Source organism: Camelus ferus, chromosome 2 (assembly GCF_009834535.1).
Source record: "Camelus ferus isolate YT-003-E chromosome 2, BCGSAC_Cfer_1.0, whole genome shotgun sequence".
In the NCBI taxonomy this organism is placed as follows: domain Eukaryota; kingdom Metazoa; phylum Chordata; class Mammalia; order Artiodactyla; family Camelidae; genus Camelus; species Camelus ferus.
In genome coordinates this window covers 77,126,383-77,148,469 of record NC_045697.1, presented here as the reverse complement: position 1 = coordinate 77,148,469, position 22,087 = coordinate 77,126,383, and the positions used below count along the sequence as shown (strand labels likewise).

The 22,087-nt window shown below is 35.7% G+C and overlaps 1 protein-coding gene and 1 non-coding gene across 6 annotated transcripts in view; one reads left to right on the top strand and one right to left on the bottom strand.

The window, feature by feature from the left end:
- SEC24B (SEC24 homolog B, COPII coat complex component) overlaps positions 1–22,087 on the bottom strand; it is a 72,055-nt gene that overhangs the window by 36,692 nt on the left and 13,276 nt on the right. For 2 of the 5 annotated variants that reach the window (XM_032461641.1, XM_032461631.1), the window contains exons 3-4: positions 12,803–12,976; positions 5,037–5,141 (exon numbers count right to left, since the gene is read on the bottom strand). In XM_032461641.1, coding sequence (XP_032317532.1) covers positions 5,037–5,141; positions 12,803–12,976 — 279 coding nt within the window. The remainder of the gene's footprint in view (positions 1–5,036; positions 5,142–12,802; positions 12,977–22,087) is intronic. The other 3 variants (XM_032461668.1, XM_032461660.1, XM_032461649.1) reach the window with 2 other exon arrangements.
- Positions 17,664–17,770, top strand: LOC116659412. The gene has a single exon (XR_004314790.1). It is a non-coding gene; the product is annotated as a U6 spliceosomal RNA (small nuclear RNA).

The following is a 22,087-nucleotide window of genomic DNA, read 5'->3' as shown; positions in this document are numbered from 1 at the left end:
TACAGAAAGTTGGAGTTTCCAACGATAGCAATTATATAAACAGGATGCTTGCAAGTTATATGTTCATCAGGTAACAGGTACCACCTACAAATATATTACCACATTTTCTTTTTAACCCTCAAACTAATACTTTTCATAATGGCATAGATATCTTTTTCTATCCTTCAGAGACCCAGGACATGCATTCAATTTCTAAAATTTTAAAAATATATTAAATATGCATTATATTTAGTTGAAAGATATTTATTTGTTAAAATAATCAAATAGTACATGAGTTAAAGAGAAAGATTTGAACCCTTTTAAAGACTTTTTTTAGGGATGAGGGTGGAAGAAAAGGGAAGATGTTGGTCAAAGAGGACAATGAGTAAGTTCTAGGGATCTAGGGTTCTAATGTATAGCATAATGATTACAGTTAATACTGTTTTACATACTTGAATTAAAAATAGACTTTTCTTTGGAAGTTAGAGCTAAGTGGCCAATACTGTCCAATCTACAGAGGTTGACTTAACACATTTTGTGTCAAAATACAATATTACCTCTTAAATTACCCAAGCAAACCATAAACATATTATGATCTCTGACGTAGTACCTGGCACTGAATAATTACTATTAGCTTGTGTGAAAGTCAAATAAAAACTGACTAGCACCTTAAACCTCATTATGAAAGAGCAAATTTTTTTCTAACATCATTTACAAAATATAGCATCAAGCTGTCACATCACCAGAGCCGTGGGGGAGAGCTTCCCGTTGTCCCCTGGAGTCGCCCCACTCTGAACACTTCCTAGAGGAAAGGGGACTGGGAGTACGTATAGCAGGTGACAGGGCATTAGCCGACCGGGCCTCCCAGGGCCTAGGGCCGGCCACAGCCTGGAGCCTGAACTAGTCCTTGTTTCCTTCCCCCTCTTTCACTTTATTTCACTTCTCAATTTTTATTTCACTCTTACTCCCTTTCACTCCATGTTCAAGTCAGTACTCCCTCCTGTTACAGGTACGACAGTACTTGTCTTCAGCACCGTATCTAAAACCCAGGACAGGTCCACGCTCTCTCTGGCACTAACAACTGAAGGAGTGAATCCCTGTGACTGAATAAACCTAGTGAAGAATTTCAGATATAACCACTATGGGAACCTGACAGCTTGCTATCTGCCCAAGCTTTCTTTAATTTTAAGTTTATTCTCCAACAATTCTGACTTTTAGAAACTCCAACAAAACATAAGACTGTCTCTAGTACAAAATACTATTTTAGTTTCCAAGTGTGCATTTAATGAGGAAACTTTAAAAAGGAAGCCTATTTGTAGCATGTGACTTAAAAAATATAATTAGATGGTTTATGTAAAATTAGAACTGAAATCAAAGTTTTCTTTGAAAACTGCAAGTTTTAAATAAGTATCCCTGTACTTGGTTCCTGGTTAGACCTGCTGTCAAGGAAACCCTAACCTTTAATAAATGAAAAGCTAAAATAAGTGGATAGTTACTTTAACTACAACTGTGAAGAAAAATATTACTGATTTCCAAATCTGCTAGCTGATATTCACTGTTGTTCAATAAGCTTTTCTGAAATTGGTGAACAATTCCACATAAACCACACACACAAAAATCTCATGATTATAGGAAATGAATACCACTGAAATGCTTAAAAAGTAGAGCATTCCAGATCTCTACTTGGTAGAAATACTTGTGTGTAATCCCCATGCCAACTTAAGCCACTTTCTTTTACCTCTTTACATATGGAAAAAAGTACTGCAACGGAGTGGGGTCTCAAAAATAAAACTAAAATTCATTTTAAAGCTAGATTTTCTTTCCATTTTTTCTTTCCTCTCACGCAGAATGTTCTTTTAATCTGCAAACAACAGAAATATGATTTTTTTTTTACAAACCATGAAGAGACAACAACAGGATCCTAGTAAAACTATGCATAGTATAGTCTTATTATTTTGCTGCCTAATAAGAAAGGCACAGGAGAAAGCCCACATGTAAGTGATACCGCGGTGACCACTGCCACGTGCCCTTTAGTTCTGTCCTACCCCAGAGCTTCGTGTTTCTCACTAGGAGATGAAGACTCTTTCTTCTTCATACCTTTCTGCAGACAGAGAGCCCTCAGTCTGAATCCCTACTCTGTTCCTAGGAGTTGTGTGACCAGAGACAAATGTTACTCTACTTGTTCAGATCGCAGTCAACTCATCCGCAAAATGGAGCCAATTACCTCTGGCTAGAGATAAAGAATAAATTGAGATACGAACATGTTCTCAGTGCCAGTAATGACAGCTATTCTTTTACAGAGGATTTCACCATTTGTCAGACACCGCTCTAAGCTCTTTACAAAGAATACCTTCAATCTTGAAAACAACCATATATAACTGTAACTATTATTATTCCCATTTTACAGATGAGTAAATTGAAACTCATTTTAAAATTAATGAGTTTAAGAAACTTGCCTAAGTTCACAAGCTAGTAAGTGACAAAGTCAAGATCTGAATCTAGAAGAAGTGACACAAAAACCTACAGCTTTTTAGCTCTTTAGTGCTGTCACCGGCACACAGTAAGTACTCAAAAATGTTAAGCATTATTAAAATCCAAATGCCATGCGTTAAGAACTTAGGAATTTTTAATCTAATATATTCAAGAAAAAAGTAGTTAAACAAGATAAGGTGACAGAAGAAAAGCCATAAAGGCTAAATCTTTTTGATTTCCCTTTTTTTTTTTCCAATTTAAGGAAATGGGATTATCAACCACTGCACCTAATTGTAAGCAGAACAAAAATGGGAGCAATTCAGGTTGACAAATAACATTACACAAAATAACACATTTCCGAAATGTGCAAAATAAGGATCATGAGATAAAAAAGTGAGATGTATCTAGAATCTGAAAAATATATACAATAAATAGTAACAGTAACTCAGGGCCTGGGAGCAATGACCCATCAGTAGCAATGACCACACATTACAATCAGATCTTGGTTTCTAAAATACCCTTCTGCACTACAGGAATCAAGACTAAAGGAAATGGTTCATCCCAGGGTTGCAGCTGCCTAAATACAAGATGAGCCGGGCACATCTTATTGAGACCTTAAGGTATTTAAAATAAGTGTTTAAAGATTCATGGGAACATTTTAAAGCCAGTTTGAAAGAGCTGCTACTGGCCAGGTTAAGGATAAGTTGCTACCAAATTAACTAATGATAGTAATGGATTATTACACACTGAATAAAATAAGAATCCATGAGTCAATATGAACCCAAAGAAATCAACAAAGAAGGGAAAGCTCTTTACAAGGAAACCTCAATTCATAAATACAGAAAGAATGTTAAAACTAGAAAACCACCAGTAAATGCTAAAACTAATGCGTCATAGTTTAATAAAAAACAGGACATTTACACAGTATCAAAGAATTTCACCACAAATTACCAATTAAATTCAAGGGAAGAACAGTAACTTCACAGCTGAGAAACCTGGCAGACACCATCTTACTCAAGTGACCAAAGTTAGCATCACCAACATGGGAACAAGTCAACATCACGTGCCTCGGACAGAACGTCCTGCAAACACAACAGGACTTCAGTGGTAGTCCTGCCAAAAATGCATGATTTTACCCAAATCATGAGTACACATCAGGTAAACATAAGCTGAGGGACATTCTACAAAATAACTGGCCTGTATTCCTAAAAAATGTCACGAGTCAAGAAAGAGAAAGAAAGGTTAGGGAATGGTTCTAGGTAGAGGGAGTCTAAATAGAAATAGTTGACAACTAAGTTCAATGCATGACCCTGCACTGGATCCTGCAACACTGAAACAGCTATAAAGGATCTTACTGAGACAACTGTTGAGACTTGACTAGGATTGTGTAGCGATACTATCACCTCAGTATTTGATTTCTTGATAACCGTATTGTGTTTGTGTTATGTAAGACATTGTCCTTACAGTCAGGAAATACATACTGAAGTATTTAGAAGTAAAGGTTCATGGAATCTCCACCTTACATTCAAATGATGTAGGAAAAAATGTATATAGAGAGAAGCAAATGGGGCAAAAATGGTTTATCTCGGTAAAGTCTATATGGGAGTTTCTTTTACTCTGCTTACAACTCTTTCATAAGATTGAAATTATATTAAGTAAAAAATTACACCAAATTCAAAAAGATAAATGGCTATTTACATGTTTAAGGTAAGAAAAATTACTCTCCATCTGGGACCCTCTATTCTCACCCCCGCCCCCCAAATCATGCATATGGATTTGAATACTTAAAAATGGCAAAGGGAATGGAAACTTTTAATTAAATGGACTATTTATAGCAAATCCTGCCACTCAGTTATAAAGCTAACAGAAGGAGAATCATGGTCATGTATAATAATTTGAAAGATCATCATTTATTGGTTCACTCTTAAAATATCAGAATTAATAGAGAAACTGAACTACTTAATATTCATCAGTGTTCCATTCATCAAAGGCAGAAAAAGATATTAAACAGGCTGCAACACATCATCCCATGCATGATCTCTTCAACTGGCAAGATGTGAACTACTTCCTGAAGCAGGAAAATAGCTACAGATTTGGGGTCTTCTAAAAATATGACAAGAAGGGCCACAAGAACTTCAGAGAAACATTGCCCTATTTCTGTGTCACTTTTAGAAAATCCACATGGTTCATTTTGATTAGACTAAAGCAGCGTGCAAAGCAGAAAATAAAACTACTCCTATAAGGGTGCTAGAGCATTCATCAGCCAACAGCTTCAGTCGGGACTCATTCTTTTGCATGTGGCATGAGAGAAAGTGCATTTCTGAAAGAAGGCGCTCTATCATCATGACAGATGTATTACTTACAAAATGGCAAAGATGTCCAAAGGAGAAAAAAAAAAACAAAACAACAACAAGTAAACAAGCAAAACACCTCATTTCAAGTGACCCAACCTTCTATAACCCAAACCAAGCAAGTTTATTGAGCTGAATCTGCAAAGACACTTTTTTTAATCTAGTAGGACTGTGGACATAAAAAGAAAACTTGAGCAGGAAAAGATCAAGAACTGGTGTAAAGCTAAAGCAGACCTGCTTCCTCATCCTCCTCCTCCTCTTCCTCATCATCGGAAGTTGATGACAAGGGAGTTGGTGCGGAGCTAGCTTGATTATTAACATATTCACCATACTGCATGCCTGTAAAGTGGAAAGCACAAACACAAGAGTCAAACCAACAGGAAAGATGAGAAACAAAATTTTGACATTGCATCAAAAGTGAGAAAGAACTCTTGACATACCAAAGAACATCCCAGCATGCATATTAATATTAGCAAATGTATTATCAAAACTGGAACCGTTAGAAAATCTCTGCAAAGCAGTTTAGTAAAAGCAGCTTTAATACGAACTAACTGGTTTAAGTGTGAAAAAAGTACCATGTCTTACACTGATAATATTTAGGTAACTGCACTCATTCTCTCTGAACATTTTACTGAGCTCAATACATGTTTACCTTCTTTGACCTTGGGGCCATTGTGGTATACGTCCTTTGGGACTGTGCATTCTTGGTAAACAGTGATCATTTCTGCTGAAATGAGCTTATACAGCATACAACACACATACAGATCCTCGGTACCTTCCTTCTGCTAATGCCACCCTGATGGTAAAACAGTTCTCAACGGAAAAAGAATGACAGTTAAAGAACTGTATTCAGCATAGTTCTCTGCTCACAGTAGATGCTCAAAAGAAAAAAAAGAAGGGAGGCGGCGCTTATTAACTGTGGCCCTACAAGTGTGACGATTACAGAAAAGTGAATTTTCTGAGATGCTCAGTCATCTCAGTGTCAGCCTGCTGACTACATGAGAGTCTAACTAGGTGACTGAGACTGGTCCTCAGTGTGAGACTCTGCAAGAGAAGGCAGATTCTGTGGAAAAGGCACAACAACTGCTAAGTGTATAATACTTCCCTTTTTAAAAATAGGCTGATTGTGCATTTTTATTATCAAGACAAAAATTAACAACCACAAAATTTTTAAGAGGGAAAATAAAATAATCTTAATTAAAAATGTAAACACTTCATAAATAAGAATAAACATCCCTATAAATAAAAATCTTATAGCTCAACTTGGAAAAAAAAGAACAAAAGAAAAATTCAAAAATGCAGTGTGGATTTCTAAGAACATTTCACAGGATTGAAAGCACAATGAAGCCCTGCCTCACCAAAAAAAATCCCATGGGAGTCATGAGATGCTCTCTTCATTGTTTTTTTTCAGGTGACCTTTTTAATTAGCATGGATAAACATAACTCATGCCTACAGTAAGAAAAAAAGCTATTAAAGAGTAAAATTTGAGCTGAGAAGAGAGCGAAGGTTAAACAATCCTCACCATGAAAGAAGTCGGGGAAAAATCTGATAGCTTTGCTGAAACATGTTTTAAATACAGATAAAACAGCAGTTATCACAAATTCTTCTGGGAAAGTAAAAATCAACGTAAAATAAGTTCAGGCAACACAAAAATAAACTTGATACCTTGAAAGACCAAATTCAGGGTGGCATGTTCCTCTAACAAAAGCCTAGTTAAAATGAAAATTTGACTAATATTAGACCTTAGGTTAAACATACTAAGAAGTGCATAACTAAACATAATTAACTATAAAAAGATTTTATAGAAAAGAAATTCTTCAATTTAAGGATTTCTTTAAAAATGAAATACTTTCTCAAAATGCAATTAGCATTGCACTTTTAAAAGTACACGTGTGTGTATATGTATATATATATGTATTATGAAGAAACAAGAGAAAGAAGAAAACAAGGAATTCCATTTACTGTGCTAAGGGAGGTGAATAAGCAGGGGAAAAAAATCAGAAGAAAATCCATTCTTTTCATGACTAAATCAATCTGCAGGCTGTTGACTCTGTAACTAGTCAAAGGAGTCAAAGTAGAGGACAGACCTACATGTATTATAAGATAAATATTTTCTCTCCAGATTTACTGAATAAAAACAGATATCACTTATTATTGGAAAAATATCCAATGCTTAAAAATTGGAAGCAAATGAGATGGCTATCCAATAATTTAAAAAAATTTTTATAGAGCAACTACTTAATGCACTAAAACAAACGTATGAATAAGACAGAACAGAGAAACAGTATTATTTGTTACAATATTATTTTAGATTATACAACGGTTGCCAATATATTGTATCAACAGAATGTCACACAACATACTCAAATTTTTCTGTCCTAAAAAAAGATGTAATCCTTTTTGAGAAGTGTTGGAAATGAAAGCGTCAAGATTTAAGCTCTTCCCCAACTGTGACTCAATATGCTCAGAATTTAGCCTTCCTTTGCTTGTTTAAGCAAACTTTGTTAAAAGCTTGGGAATGCTAATGGCACAAGAATATGACATTTTAGTTAATCTACAGAAGAAAGGTTAAGAGCTCCAAAGTAACGATCAATCCATATTTAAATGGCCTGCTCTAGGCTGTACACAGTACACTGCAGACGTGTACATGGACTACCTCCCACCCCAACCACCACCACCACCACCACCAAACAGGGAAAGAGTGCTACTTCCTAACTTCCTCTGTCTTAGTCAGAGCTTCCAAGGTATGAATGCAGTAAACCAAGAAGCAGGACACGCTTTTGTCATAGACAAAATCTGACATGACGAAGAGCCTGTTACTAACAGGGGCCCAATATTTTAAAAAAGACATTCTGCTTAAACTACCTATCATTATAGTACCTTCAGGCCAAACACCAGGAGACCATATCCTTGGAGTTGCTTAATAAAAGGCATCTTTACTGTTCCCTAGATACTGTTACACTGGGAATAAACAAAACTAGTCTTAAAAGAAAACAATTCCCTTGTAAAGGTTGGCTTTTTTAAATTCAAGAGTTCAGACTTTTGAACTGTTATCTTTCCTAATCTAGTCTTCAAGCTAGGTACACACACTAGAAGACTTTGCAAAGGAATAGTTTTAAGGGATTCACTTTCTATAGTACTCTTCCTAAAACGTATCCACCTAAGAAAGTACCTGTGTTAACGACAGACTTTTTCTTACCTTACCAAGGAAACACATTCCCTTAACTTGTCCTAAATCTTACTACAATACTTTGCCCTGAGATATAAAAATCTCTCTGGCACTAAGGGAAAGCTCTCCTTTCCTTAAATGACTAATCAAGGCATCCTAAATCTATATACTTTCTTTTACCTTGCCATACATGTTTCGGTTAAAAATGAAACATATTAGAAATAGAGTTGACTCTCAATGGAATATTCTTAATTCAGAAATATTGAACAGTAGAATGGTGAGAATAATGATAAATTTACTTAATGCTTCTGCAGTCTCCAACCACTACTGTCAAAGTACCCACTGCTTCTGAAAGAGTACCATGAGAACAAAGCAAAAACAGTAAGAAATATTAAGCAGACAAGCAGCAGGACATTATGGATAAAGATAAGGTCTCTGGGTTCAATTCCAGGTAATACCACTTATTAGCTGTGTGCCCTTGGGCAAATTACTAACCTCTCTGTTCTTCATTTATATCATCTATCAAATGGGGTAATAACTACCTCAAATGGTTGTTGGGAGGATTAAATGAATTAACACATTTTAAAACTGTCTTAGTATGGTGACTGAAATATAGTAAATGCTGTATAAGTATTAGCTACTATCACTACTGAACTTTAAAAACATGTTTTTGTGTATATTTAATTAAAAATAATTATTTTTAACTATTCTTAATACTTATCCCTAGGGCAAGTAATTAGAGAAAAGAACCTTTCACCAACCTCAGTAACATTCTTAGTAATGCTAATTCTTTTAAAAACAAGTAGAATATTTTCTAGGACTACCAATTTTTTTTCAAGATACACCTGCTACAACTCATAGGTAAAAATTCTACATGATTTCTTCCAGAGTCTATGAGACATTTAATAAAGTACTTTACAACCTATTTTATCATAAAATATTTATAATTAGTATAATCATTTCTCACTTCCTTATATTTATACAGTATTTAATTCTTTCCACCTATTTTTAACCAAAAATAAAAAAATTTACTAGCAGGTGAATCTATTAGTACTTAGTAGTATGTTTTTCTTTTCTTTAAATAAAATACATGGCAATATTTTTATCATAATGCCTGATGAAATTAAGTTATTTCCAATTCTTATACTTCATTCCTATTTAAGTACTAAAAAAAGTCAAATAATAGCGTTTGATACACATAATGCATGTATTTACCACAAGAATACAATGCTTTTTAAGATAATCAATGCTTCACAAATAGCCTAATATTAGGTACATATTATAATGCTTTATTTCAAATTTGGTAATGAGAAATAGCATAATGACTCACTGCCTAGTTTTTATAACCTACTATAAAAAAGAATAAATTAATTACATTAATCTTTGACATTTAATAATTTGACTGCTCTTAAGTAATTTGGCTTAGAAGATATAGGCTACAATTTATTTCTCAGTTGGGTTTATGATACCCCTTCAAACTCCAGGAACACATTTCCTTGGATTAAAACAATTTAATCAGACTTTCTGACAAAGAATAAAATTTATCTCAGTGGTCTGAAAATGAAGATTGCCTTTGCCAATTAGGTTATATGGAGATAGACATCCATAAGATAAATGATCTACATCATCATCACAGCTTGAAGTTTTTGATAAAAATGCATTAAAGGATGTGATATGATATTGGCAGTGGTATAATAAAATTAATAATATTTTGAATAATCACTAATTCAGTCAAACAAGCACAGGGTTTGGAAGCAGATCTGCACCGGGTCTGGCACCCCAACGATGGAGAGTGCATGTCTTGGGGTAAAGCACCTGACCTCTCTAAACATCTCATCTACAAAAGGAAGGTGAAATGTGATGTATCTGTTCCACATGATGATCAAGTGAGATAATAAACATTACAGGTATTTAAAATTGTCAGCTGCTATATGAACGTAATAATAACTCTACTAACTATCTGCAGCCTGGAAAATAAAATCCAACAAACAACAATAAAAATTTCTGACATGTAACTCAGAAGGTTAAAAAAATTTAAAAAACTAAACGAACAATATTGCTTTAACAAAATCCTTCTAATACCATTCATGTCTACTTTACGTGAGCACTTATATGTAGGAAAATAAAAACTATGAAGTTTTCTAAAGTTTATCTTATTCTAATAATAAATCATATGCAACTCAGGTACACAAAGCTATGGTGGGGAGGGAGGAAGCCACTTTCTCAATGAAAGATATACTTCCAATAAAAATGTACTTTTCATTAAAAAATTCATAATATTTACATTGTTTTGACCAACTACACACTAATATTAATTATATTGACAGAATAATTCAGAAGAAAAAATGCTTAGATACTTATGGTTATAGACGATAAAATAAATTTTAAAATTTCAATTATATATACTATTATTGTAGTAGAGAAGTATGTTAGAGTGATAAAAGAGTTTTTAGCTTAAGAATGTTTATATCATTACTACATTCAAGAAAAGGACTATGACATTAAGAAGAAGAAGGAAAAATGTAAACTTTCTAAATGTTAAAGGGCTCATTTCACTATTTTTTAAAAGGACGATAGGTTTCATTCCAGTGGATACACAGAAAAACGTAACATCTTTGTTTTAAAAGTCAACAAATGCAGTATGTTGAAACTTACATAATTGCAAGTCAACTTTTGGTGAAAAATTTTAGATGTAAATCTAAAAAATGTTCAAGTAGTTTTAGTTTTCTCAAAAAATGTTTAGGAGATATGCAAGCAAAAATCTGAAACCTCTCCTCTAAAAACCAGTAAAAAATGCTGAAGCCTTGAGAATAATCAAGCATGGGTGTCTCTGAAGCTTTAAGAAAAAGACTAATCTCTTAAGAATCAATATTTCAGTAGTCACATCAGACCTACAGCATACCCTACACAGCTGTACACCGCACAACTACAGAAGGCATCAGTCACACAAGCCACAGCCTGCACAACATAGGTGGCAGCCTGAACTCACACAGATCTATCTGTGCACCCAGATCTGTCCAAAGGCAGAGACCACCGAGAAGCCAATCTCCTACTTCAGAAAATAGAATAATAAAAGCAGTGATTCCAATGTCTCCAGTATTACCCTTCCTGTTACTTACTCAAGGAGTTTATCTTAGGTAAATCAAGAGTTTAACAGACAACAAAAGCAATAATTCAGCCTCATTTACACAAAGAGCACCAGACAGAAAGGTTTGAGTTAAAAATCTTTTACGCTGCTACTTACTAATTTATAATCTTGGGCAAGTTACCTAATCTTTGTGAATCTCACTTTTCCACCTCATAGAATTGGTAAGAGTATTAAGTGAGATAATAATATAAAGTATCTGGCACATTAAGTCTTCAATAAATGATAGTTCTTTCTCTTTTCAAATCTATCTCATTAGTGAGAAAAAAAGAAACATAATTATGATTTTTTAGTGGGAAAGTGGTTTACAAAACGATACAGTAAGACGGTAGGATGGTATTTCGAGTAAAATGGTCAAAAAGAAAAAGAAATGAGCAGGGTCAATGTAAAGGGTCAAAACAAGCAAGACACGTAACATCTAGAAGGCAGTCATCAACGTAGAGGAAAGACACTGCTCATTTAGTTATGGTTCTACCTACCCCTAAGTTTCTTCCACTCATGGTAAGTAAAACTTTCCTACCAGCCCTTCACCTTTGAAGGTAAATGCCTGTAATAACTAGATCCTACTCCTAACATACCCACTGGCTTTTTGCAAATCAGTGGACACTCCTTCGTGATGTAGTTGGTTTTCTTATAAAATCAAGCAAGAAAATTTATAATGTATAATCTGGTCAAATGATAGGAAGGCCTCTGTTGACCATATGAACACTCAACAGATCTAAGCAGTGAGATCAGCCTAAGGATTTTTGTTGCTTTTTCTGAGTCTCAGAACCTGAGAGAGTTCTTCACATTCAAGGTCAGGGGCTGTCCTTACATAGTGAGTATAATTCCTAAAATGTTACTAACGGTTGCTCTGGAAACACAAACTACAGACTCCTAAAAATAGTTCAGTTACCTCATCAATGAAAATACAGTATGTTAACCTGAAACATCAATAGATTTGGAATTTTAGCCAGACAGAAAACAAGAATACTGCCAAAAGAAAAGGCAATGTGAGGAAACACAGTTAAAACAACACATTTTAGTCACCTGTCACTTATTTAGCACATGGAGAATATCAAACAAACAAACAAATAAACTGTATTGTTGGTCAATGATGCAAGAATGTGGATTACAACTTCCTTTTCACCCTTCTCATTTCCAAAACTGGGTCAAAGTCACTTTCCATTCATATTAATGACAAGCAAAAAAACCACCAAATAGAATACAGAAATTCACTAATCAAGGAAATCTTGGGTGTTTTATCCTAAAAGAAACTATAAAACCTTAAAAAAAAAAAAAAAAAGAAATGGTCCATAATAGAGGGATGGATTAGTAAATCATAAATACCTTGACACAATGAATTACTAGCCATGAAAATGATTATAAAGACTGTGTAGCTATATGAAGAACTGTGCATAATTTAATAAATGTAAAAGCAAAATACAAACCGGTATGTAAACTATGATTGCAGTTACATAAAATATGTAACAGATTTAACATAATTATGTAACACAATTATATAAAATCATAAATAGAGACTTGAAGTTAATATATTAAAAAAATAGTCATGTTCTAAATTGAGGTTCTTTTTTTCATAATTTCTATAAATTATGGTTATTCAGTTTGACTTTTTAAAATCCTCTATTTGAATCAGTGTGTGTACGTATGTGCTATGCGCACAGTATAACGAACTTTTCAAATACCTTTCTGCTGAGACAACTCTGGTGGCTGTGCAACTGAGGCCGCGGGCTCAGCTGGGCGAGGTGCAGCAGGAGGCGGTCTTGTTGACGAGGCTCCTGACAAAACAGTGGATACTACTGGGCTGGACTTGGGAGGCTGAACATTTTGCATTACAGAACGGGACAAAGAATCTGCAATTGAAGACAAGAAACTATTTCATCCACAGCAATAAACCTGAAATATGTTAAAATACTAACAACATACAGTTTATCTGAAGTTCTTGTAGAAACTTCAGCAGCATCACATTTATCTAGCATACCTATAACTGGCAAATAAGGGGTCCAAAGAAATGGTTTTCAAAAAAACTAAGACCTTACTCACCAAATGTTTTAATAATCTTTAATGGTAATTTTCCTAAAACATTTCATGAGCCTCCATACCTTCTTAAACAAAATGAACCCCAAACAGTTTTTCTTTACTAATGATCACTATTAATAATATTGATTATTACATGATGCAGTGGTACCTCAGATAAGATGAACAGAGGTTATTTGCTTCTGCAGTAATGTGATTCATGAATTATACAGATGTTTCTAGTATTAGCTCAGATCCCATTCTGTATTGTAAACTGCCACTTCATTTGTTGTTTCTAATCAGATGCCCTATTTCACAGGTAACTAAGTAAGGGCCTGACAGTAACATTAGGTTGGACTTCTCGAATAAAGTATATGTGTGTCATAGTCGGCCTCTGTGAGTCAAATTGCTTGACCTACAGGATCATCTTCACCCAATCAAGAGATAACTGAAAAACTTATGGTAACAACCTGTGTCCATTGACGAATGAAGTTTTAAAATGTGGTATATATATATATCTCTGTGTGTGTGTGTGTGTGTGTGTGTGTGTATGTATATATACATGTTTGTGTGTATGTGTATACATACATACATATGTTAATGGATAAAGAAAATATGGAAATAAATACACACACACAATGGAATATTATTCAGCCTTGAAAAATGAAGGAAATCTGGCCATTTGTGACAACATGAATGGACCATGAGGTTATTATGCTGCTAAATAAGTCAGACAAAGAGAAATAGTGGATGGTCTAATTTATATATGGAATCTAAAAAGGCCAAACTTACAGAAATAGGAAATGTTGGTTGCTAGAAGTTGCCAAATGTGAGAAATAGTGAGATACTGATCAAAGGGTACAAATGCTCAGTTCTGAGTAAGTTTTGGGCTGTACCAGTGACTATAATTAACAATATTGTATTGTATACTTTAAAGTTGTTAAAACAGTTAAATGTTCTCACCGCATACTATACTTTAAAGTTGTTAAAACAGTTAAATGTTCTCACCGCATACACAAAAAAGGTAATTATGTGAGGTGATAGATGTATTAACTACATTCTGTGGTAATTAGTTTTGTAATAATACGTGTATCAAGTCATCATTTTGTACATCCTAAACTTACACAATGTGTATATATTCATATATAGACACATGTGTATACATGTATGATGTGTGTGTATATTTATTAACATACTTAGGTCTAAGATGGAAACAAACATAAGAATATAGCAACAGAAAAAACGTGATATATTTCCCAATGGCATACAAACGATATAAATACAGGGAATGAGGAAAGAAGGTGGAAGGTAGTTTAAATAAATATGCTGATTGCCACATCATTTTTAGGAAGGACAAATGTCATTGTGGGAGACTGAAAACACAGTCACAATTTTGCAGTTCCTCTCATTAAGAAGTGGAATCTCCTTTCCCACTCCTTGAACTGGGGCTAAACTTCTGACTGGCTTTAATCAATAAAACGCGGCAGAAGGACCAGTGTTCAAGCCCAAGACCTCAGGTTGCAAGAGGCCCTGCAGCTCACACTTCTCTGCTCTTGGAATGCTGCCCTGAGACTATCTCACAGGGAAGCTGGTCCAGCCACATGGAGAAAAACCTAGGTAACCCAGTGAACTGTGTGCACAACTGCTAGGTGTGTGAGTGAAGCCCTAGGAGCTTCCAGCCCAGCTAACTCTCCAACTAAATGAAGTCACAGGAGTCCAGGAAAACCAGCAGAGGAACTGCCCAACCAACCCACAGAACCATGAAAAATAATAAATCGTTTTTGTTTTAAACCAGAACTAGATAATTGATAAAATCATTAAAACTGCTACAGTAATAGAGTGATGAGTATATTTAACAGTACAAAGTGAAAATTAAGATGAAATCATCTAAAATTGAGTGACAGAGGAAAGGGGTGTGTAGGATAGAGTAAATACATTAATTTTATCTTTGCTCTTAATAGGAAACTAAAAGACACTGTCTAAAAATATAGAGGGTATTTCTGCCTCTGGTAACAATTAGCTTGGTAAATAGAACCAAACCCTCTTACTAAAGACAACTTTAAGAAGGGACTAGGAGAGGTTTATTTCCCCTTGGCAACTAAACAAAAAAGAATGAGGAAAAAGAGCGGTGACATCAGTCAGCAGATTTAGGACCCACCCTCTACTAGGATGATCTCAGCTGGACATCCTCAACTTGATTATATCTGCGAAAACTTTCTAAAACAGGTTGCATTCAGAGGTACTAGGTTTTAGAATTTGGACACCACTTTGTGGGGGGAGAGGACAAACAAAAAAGAGAGAAAAAAGACAACTTTAAAAATTATGTTTAAAAAGTTCTTAAAATCATCAAAGATCTAACATGACATTAACAAATTTCTGGGCCAAAATCTATACGAAATTGAAAATTCAGAGAAATAAGCCCAACACTCAGAGATACTTTCACCCTGTGGACAGCTGTTGCAAACCTGATCCACTGTTTCCTGTAGCCTTGCAGGGCATGGGAAACAGAAGACATATCATCCCAGGGCAGACCCAAGATGTGGTACCCGATAAGGCACCCCATACCTCCACTTGTAGGAGAGTGTCTAAAAGGTTATAACCTCAGGATAAGAATAAACCCGGAAACTAAGCCTTAACAAAAACCAGCAGCTTTGATTCAGAACATCTGCACAGTCCAGTTCATCTAGAGTGTTGGACTTGGATAAGTGTGATCAGCAGCTGGGAGCACCTGGAGGAAACTGGCAGAAGGAAATACAAAACCTCTCTGGAGAACAATTCTATCACCCTAGGCTTCAAATTATTCCCACAAGGAATTTTTCATGAACAATTCCAAGCACAGAGTCAAAAATAAGTAGTTCGGGCTTGAACAGGGCCCTCTGTTCTCCAGTCTCCAGCCTGATACATGGCATCATCCTGCTTCCATCCTGCCATGGCTTTAGGGTGAAGATAAAACATCTTACCCTAAACACTTGTTAACATGGTCAAGGCCCTGAACGTTCCTAACTAGGTCTCCAGCCTCCCCCTGGCCCAGGGCTCTCCTCCAGCTTCCCTGGCCCTCCTTCAGTCCCTGAACTTCCCATACTCTCTCCGGTTAAAGTCACTTAATCCCCCTTAGATGTAACAAGACTTTTTCTTTAATAAAATAATTGATACCAAAAAAGTTTATATGATACATATGCGTATGTACTTATAAAAGCATAATCAACGAAATGAAACCCAAGAACTAACCATCCAACTGTGAAAATAAAACATTTCCAATACTGAAGCTCTCAGTATACTCCTTACAAAGGCATTCCCTTGTCTCCCTCCTGAAATGTGTTCATTACTCCCTTGCTTTTGTTACTAAATAGTTTTCCACACACATAAGTATCCCTAAACATTATTTTTGCTTGTTTTTAACTTTATAACAATAGCATACTGCATGTATTCTTCCATGACTGCCTACGTTACATTTCTGGGATTCATTTATGTTAACGGGTATAGCTCTACTTCATCACTTTCACTACTTGTTCAGTATCCACTGGAATGATATAATTTATTTATCCATTCTACTATAAATGGACCGTTGGGTTCTAATTGTCTCTTTTCACATACAGTACTACAGTACTAGGTAATTACGAACGTGCTCCTGGTACAGACGTGCAAGTTTCTCTGGGGTGGGGCTCTCAGTGTGTGTGCCACAGCTCACGAGTGTGTGGGGGTGCAGCGAGGGACGCAGACGCCTCACCCTGGGGCAGCCTGTGGGAAGCGAGCTCTTTGGCCTAGGGAGCAGAGCAGCCCCTGTGGCTCAGAACCCCCCCAAATGTCACCATTTCCTGCAGGTGCTACACATCTAAAGCAGGAAATGATGCTCCAGGGCCTCGGTATTCCAAGTGTCCTCTATGGGCTAGCAACACCCTATGCAGAAACGTGATAAAATCCTTACGCTAGTGAATCAGAACCTGCACTTTAGCAAGTTCTCAGGTGACTCACACACACAAAGTTTGAGAAGGACTTTTCTAAAGCGTACAGAAGTGGGAGAGCTGCATTTTAGGGTGTAGTTATCTTCAATTCCACTGATGCCAAACTTCCTTAAAATGCTGAACCAATAAATCCTCCTACCAACACTGTCCACAACTTTCCTGGAACTCCACATCTTTGCCATCCCTTGGTATAGTCAGTCTTTCAAAGTCTTCCAAAGTTCTATCGTTCTGCCACTAGGCATAAGTAGGTACTTCATTCTAGTTTTAATTTGCTTTTCCCTGATTATTAATAAGATTGAGTATGTTTTCAGTTCATCTGTGAAATGCCTTTTCGAGTATTTTTATCTTGGGTTGTTGGTCTTTTCCTTACTGGTTTTGTGTTATTAGTGTATTCTGGATAAAATACTGCAACTACTTTTTTTCCTCCCAGTTCATGGCTTGTCTTTTTGTTTTCTTTATGTTGCCTTTCAATGAAGAAAACTTCTTAATTAGAAATTAGTCAAGTTTATCACGCTTACTCCTTATGGCTAACTAGCACTGTGTGTGGTGTCCTTAAGAAATCCTTCCCGTGCTCGCTTCGGCAGCATGTACACTAAAATTGGAACAATACAGAGAAGATTAGCATGGCACCTGTGCAAGGATGACACGCAAATTCATGAAGTGTTCCATACTTTGTGCCCCTCCCCAGGGTCTGCACACCCTTTAGAAGGGGAAAAAAAATCCTTCCCTTCTCCAAGGTTCTTTCATATTTTCTCCGAAAAGTTTTAAAGGTTTGCCTTTTTGCACTTAAGTATTTATTTCACCTGTAATTTATTTTATGCATGGATAATTCATCCTTCAGACTGCAGCTCACATATCTGTTATCAGGGAAAACATCCCTAAGCTCCATGACTAACAGGCCAGATATACCTAGATTACTCTCACCAAGCAGTATAAATCTCTGCTTCATGATAAATAATGAAGCACTTTTACATTCATTTGTGTTTATTTCGATAATGTTTGCTTCCCCAAGTAAACTGCAAACTTCATAAGGATAAGAGTCAAGTCTTTCTACTTGCTATTTTATCTCCCAGCACTAAAACACCTGGCTTTCAAATATTTATCAAATTAATGGAGACAAGTTCCACAAGTATTAAGGACCACAAAAGCATGCCAGTCAAAAAACAAACAAACAAAAAAAATTCAACAACACCAAAACTGCCCCCTTCACAAAGAGAATCCAACAGAAGAAATATGGGATATTTAGAGACAGAACCCACAATTCAAAAATAAATCACTTGTCTATTCATCCATCTATCTATCTATCTATCCATCTATCGGCATTAAGGTAGTTCCCTTGTTAGTTCTTAGTATCTCCTTAGTAACTGTACATGTAGTTCTTTTGAAACCAGGGAGATTATGTAAAGTCTTGACTAATAGCACCACTATCCATCCAAGTTGTTCAAGCTAGAAAATTAAAGTCAAATTTTATTATTCCTTTTCCTTCATAAACCGTATCAATGAATCCTTAAAATCATCTTTCATCATCTGTCTTCTGTCTAAATGAATCCTAACCTATGTCATCATCCTTCATTTAGATAACTGTAGTAATTCCTTCCTAGCTGGTCTTCCTGACTCCAAGCCCTCCGGCCTATCTACCACACTGTCCACAGAAGAAAATTCTGAAACACAAATCTGATAGTCACAATCATGCTGAAAAACTTCTGATGGCTGCTGCTTACATACAGGACCACACTGACATTTTCCCTTCATCAGTTCCTCTCCTCTCACCTTTCCAACGTCACAGCCCAGCAGAAACTGAGACACCAGGAAAAGGATAACTGATAATGGCAAGTTTTGAAGGAAGTGATCACAAAGATGGACAGCTCATCTTCTGAGCTTGAAGGAGTAAATATAGAAAAATTTACAGGTGGACGGTACAAAGCTGAGAAAAGATGATAAGGTTCAAGAGTAGCTTTGGAAAAACTGAAGGAGTGTTTAAGTATGAAGGAGTAACACTGCGTTATTCCTATCTCACAACTCTGCAATCTCATCACAAGTTTTCAAAGCTGAAAATAATCTCTTTATTGTAGTATTTGTACCTCCAATGTGGGTTCTTAACTTACTTCTAACCCGTGTTTCTTTATCCAGATAGTCATCTCCTACAGGGTATTTATTTATTGTTTTCCCTCAGACACATCACCACCCTGAGATGATACATATGTTAACTTATCAGCAATTATATCTTAGTGTCATGTTATGTTGAGGATTTTTATACAAAGATTGTATAAACGTTATTATTATTTTTATGAATAGCTTTAAAAATACTGGTTTTATAAAATTATACGTAGTAAAACAGCATTAATCAGATAGTACTACTGCACAACATGCTATCAAGATGTGATCCTTATTAAAGCTGTACTCCTCAACTAACTTCATCTCAAACTAAGAGCTTCTGAACCTTGAGAAATGTACCTACAATGACAGTTCGAAAAATTTTTAATGGCCTCACAAAGTGACACCTTTTAAACATTAGCCAAAATTTCAGACTAAGTTAACAACTAAACATAGCACCCAAACATACATACTATGTTTTTAATAAAATAATCTGAAATTCTACTACTAAATTATACTAATGTGCTTTTCTAAAATAAAAAGGCAAACGAGTTAACATTTAAATGTCTCTTTTATTCCACATCTCTAAATATGAACTCACTGCTTAAGAATTTTTACTATACTACCTGAAAATGAAACTAATATAATCAAGTTATAAAAATGCAACAATTTTACCAATTATTCAAAGATTGATTTTCATACAAAACTATGTTTAATACCTAAGACTCTCATTTAAATGTGACAAAATAATTAAAGAGTGCCGAAAACAATTAAACTGCTTGTCTTTCTAGAAAATGAAGATCAATATACCCATGGTTCCCAAACCTTGTACTCAGGCACCCAAGTTGCCCTTGGAACAAACTCAGAGTTCCAAAGGATGTTTTAAATTTTCAAGAGAAACACAGCGACATCTGTCAAAAACCTTATGTACTACTAAGATGCGTGGGGCACCATGAAAAAAAAAAATCAAGAAACATGAACTGAGAAAGTTTAGGAACTTCTGTAATATTTAATTTTAAAGTAGGTTTTTAAAGTAATCTCTTTCTTTTGAGGCATCAGTCATATTAACCTGAGATGTATTTAATTTGTCCACTTCCGAACTACAACTAAAACGTCATTTATCAATCTAAAGGCAAAAAAGAAAAAAAGTGCCACTTTTTAACACAAATTAACTTCTAAAATTATATAATCCTATATCTTTGCATAAATTCGTTCCATCTAGGGTCCCATTCCCATCTCAGAAATAAGATAGGAATTACCTGCGTTTCTTCTTTTTTTGTCACGAAAATCACAAAATCCTTAAGTCAGAGGGACCTTAGGAAAAGCTGATCTTTGAAAGGACTGCTGAAAGAAGAGAGAAAGAAAACAGAATTTCTAGGGGACAAAGCCCTGGTTCTGAGAAGGGGAGACAGAGTCAGAAGAAACTGAGCTCCCAGATGAGCTGTTTCTAACATTAATGACCACAGGAAACCCAATTAAGATTGCTTTCTTCATTTGTAAAACAAAAGGACTACAGTATACTTTGGATCTGTTGCTAGGCCTCACTTGAGATCAAGTCAGAAATACAGATTCCTAAGGCTACCCCGGAGGTTCTGTTCTAGCTCAGTAGGTTGGGTTTAAAGGTCACAGTCTGTGCAAGGGAATCTGGTGCACAGCCAGATTTGGGAACCGTGACAGATGCTTCAAGCTGACTTACTCAAGACCCAGTCAATGCCAAACCCCTTCTTTCTTGCCTGCCTCTAACATGGAGGCTACAAAGCTAATTATTCATTTTCCAGCCTTCCCTAAAATTACGGACGGTCCTTTAAAAGAGCTATGGCAAATGATATGTAAAATGAAGTCTGTCAATGCCACGAGCCCATCTTCTTTCCTCTCCTTTCTTTCTGCTTTTAACTCTGAACTTGATGTCTACAGGTGCAGAAGTTATCTTATTTCTATGAAGCAACAAGGGAAGCACAGCAGAGTGGAAAGAGAGAAAAGATTCTGAGGACATATGGAGCCACTGCATCTGCCTAGACCTCTTGTTATGTGAGAAAAATGCCACTTTTTTTGTTTAAACCACTATAACTTGCTTGTAGCCCAAAGTGTTTCTAAACAGCATAGCAAAGAAAGAATAGATGATTTCAAATGTACAGTTGAGATCTAATAGTCTAAAGTTCTAATTTTAAATAATCTAATTGTCCAGGGAAGGATACTGTTCTACAAACCCTTGACACATGGCTATCTAGACTCTGATATACACCCAAAGACGTCATTCAGAAAGCGATCACAGCTTTACCAACTCCCATTCTGTGCATACATCTCATTCAGTTCAAGAGCAGATTTTGTTAAGTTCAAGTTCACAAGCTGAATTAAATTGAATATATCCTATGCAAATCCTCACACTAAAAAACTACATACCTTGCATACATAACTTTTAAACAAATAAATTTAACCAGATCTTGGTTTAAGAAGGTCAGAAAAACTAATTACAAGGGTATTTTTCATGTATCTTTCTCTACCTTCCCCATCCTACATCCTAACTTACCAATGTGGGACTGAGAAAACATCAGCTTTAATGTTTAGGAAATGTATCTTCTGTGAGAGTCACTAATAAGGGTTCACTTGGAGAAACCAGTGTGGCACCACAGGCCATTGTCTTTTCTACAGTGAATGGGGCTATGGCCGGAACGGTAAGTTCAACCTGCCCCAAGGTTGAACAAGTATAAAAAAGAAGGCAGTGACTAACAAAGCATATCTCCAAATGGACCCTTCCATTTTGCCCTATATCCAACTCACATTAAAGACAACTACTGCAGAGGCACGAAAACATATCAATAAATAAGTATCAACCGAATCCCAGTCATGGCAAGGAGCCATGCTATACAAGGCAGATGGCTGGGTGGCTAACTGTGACTG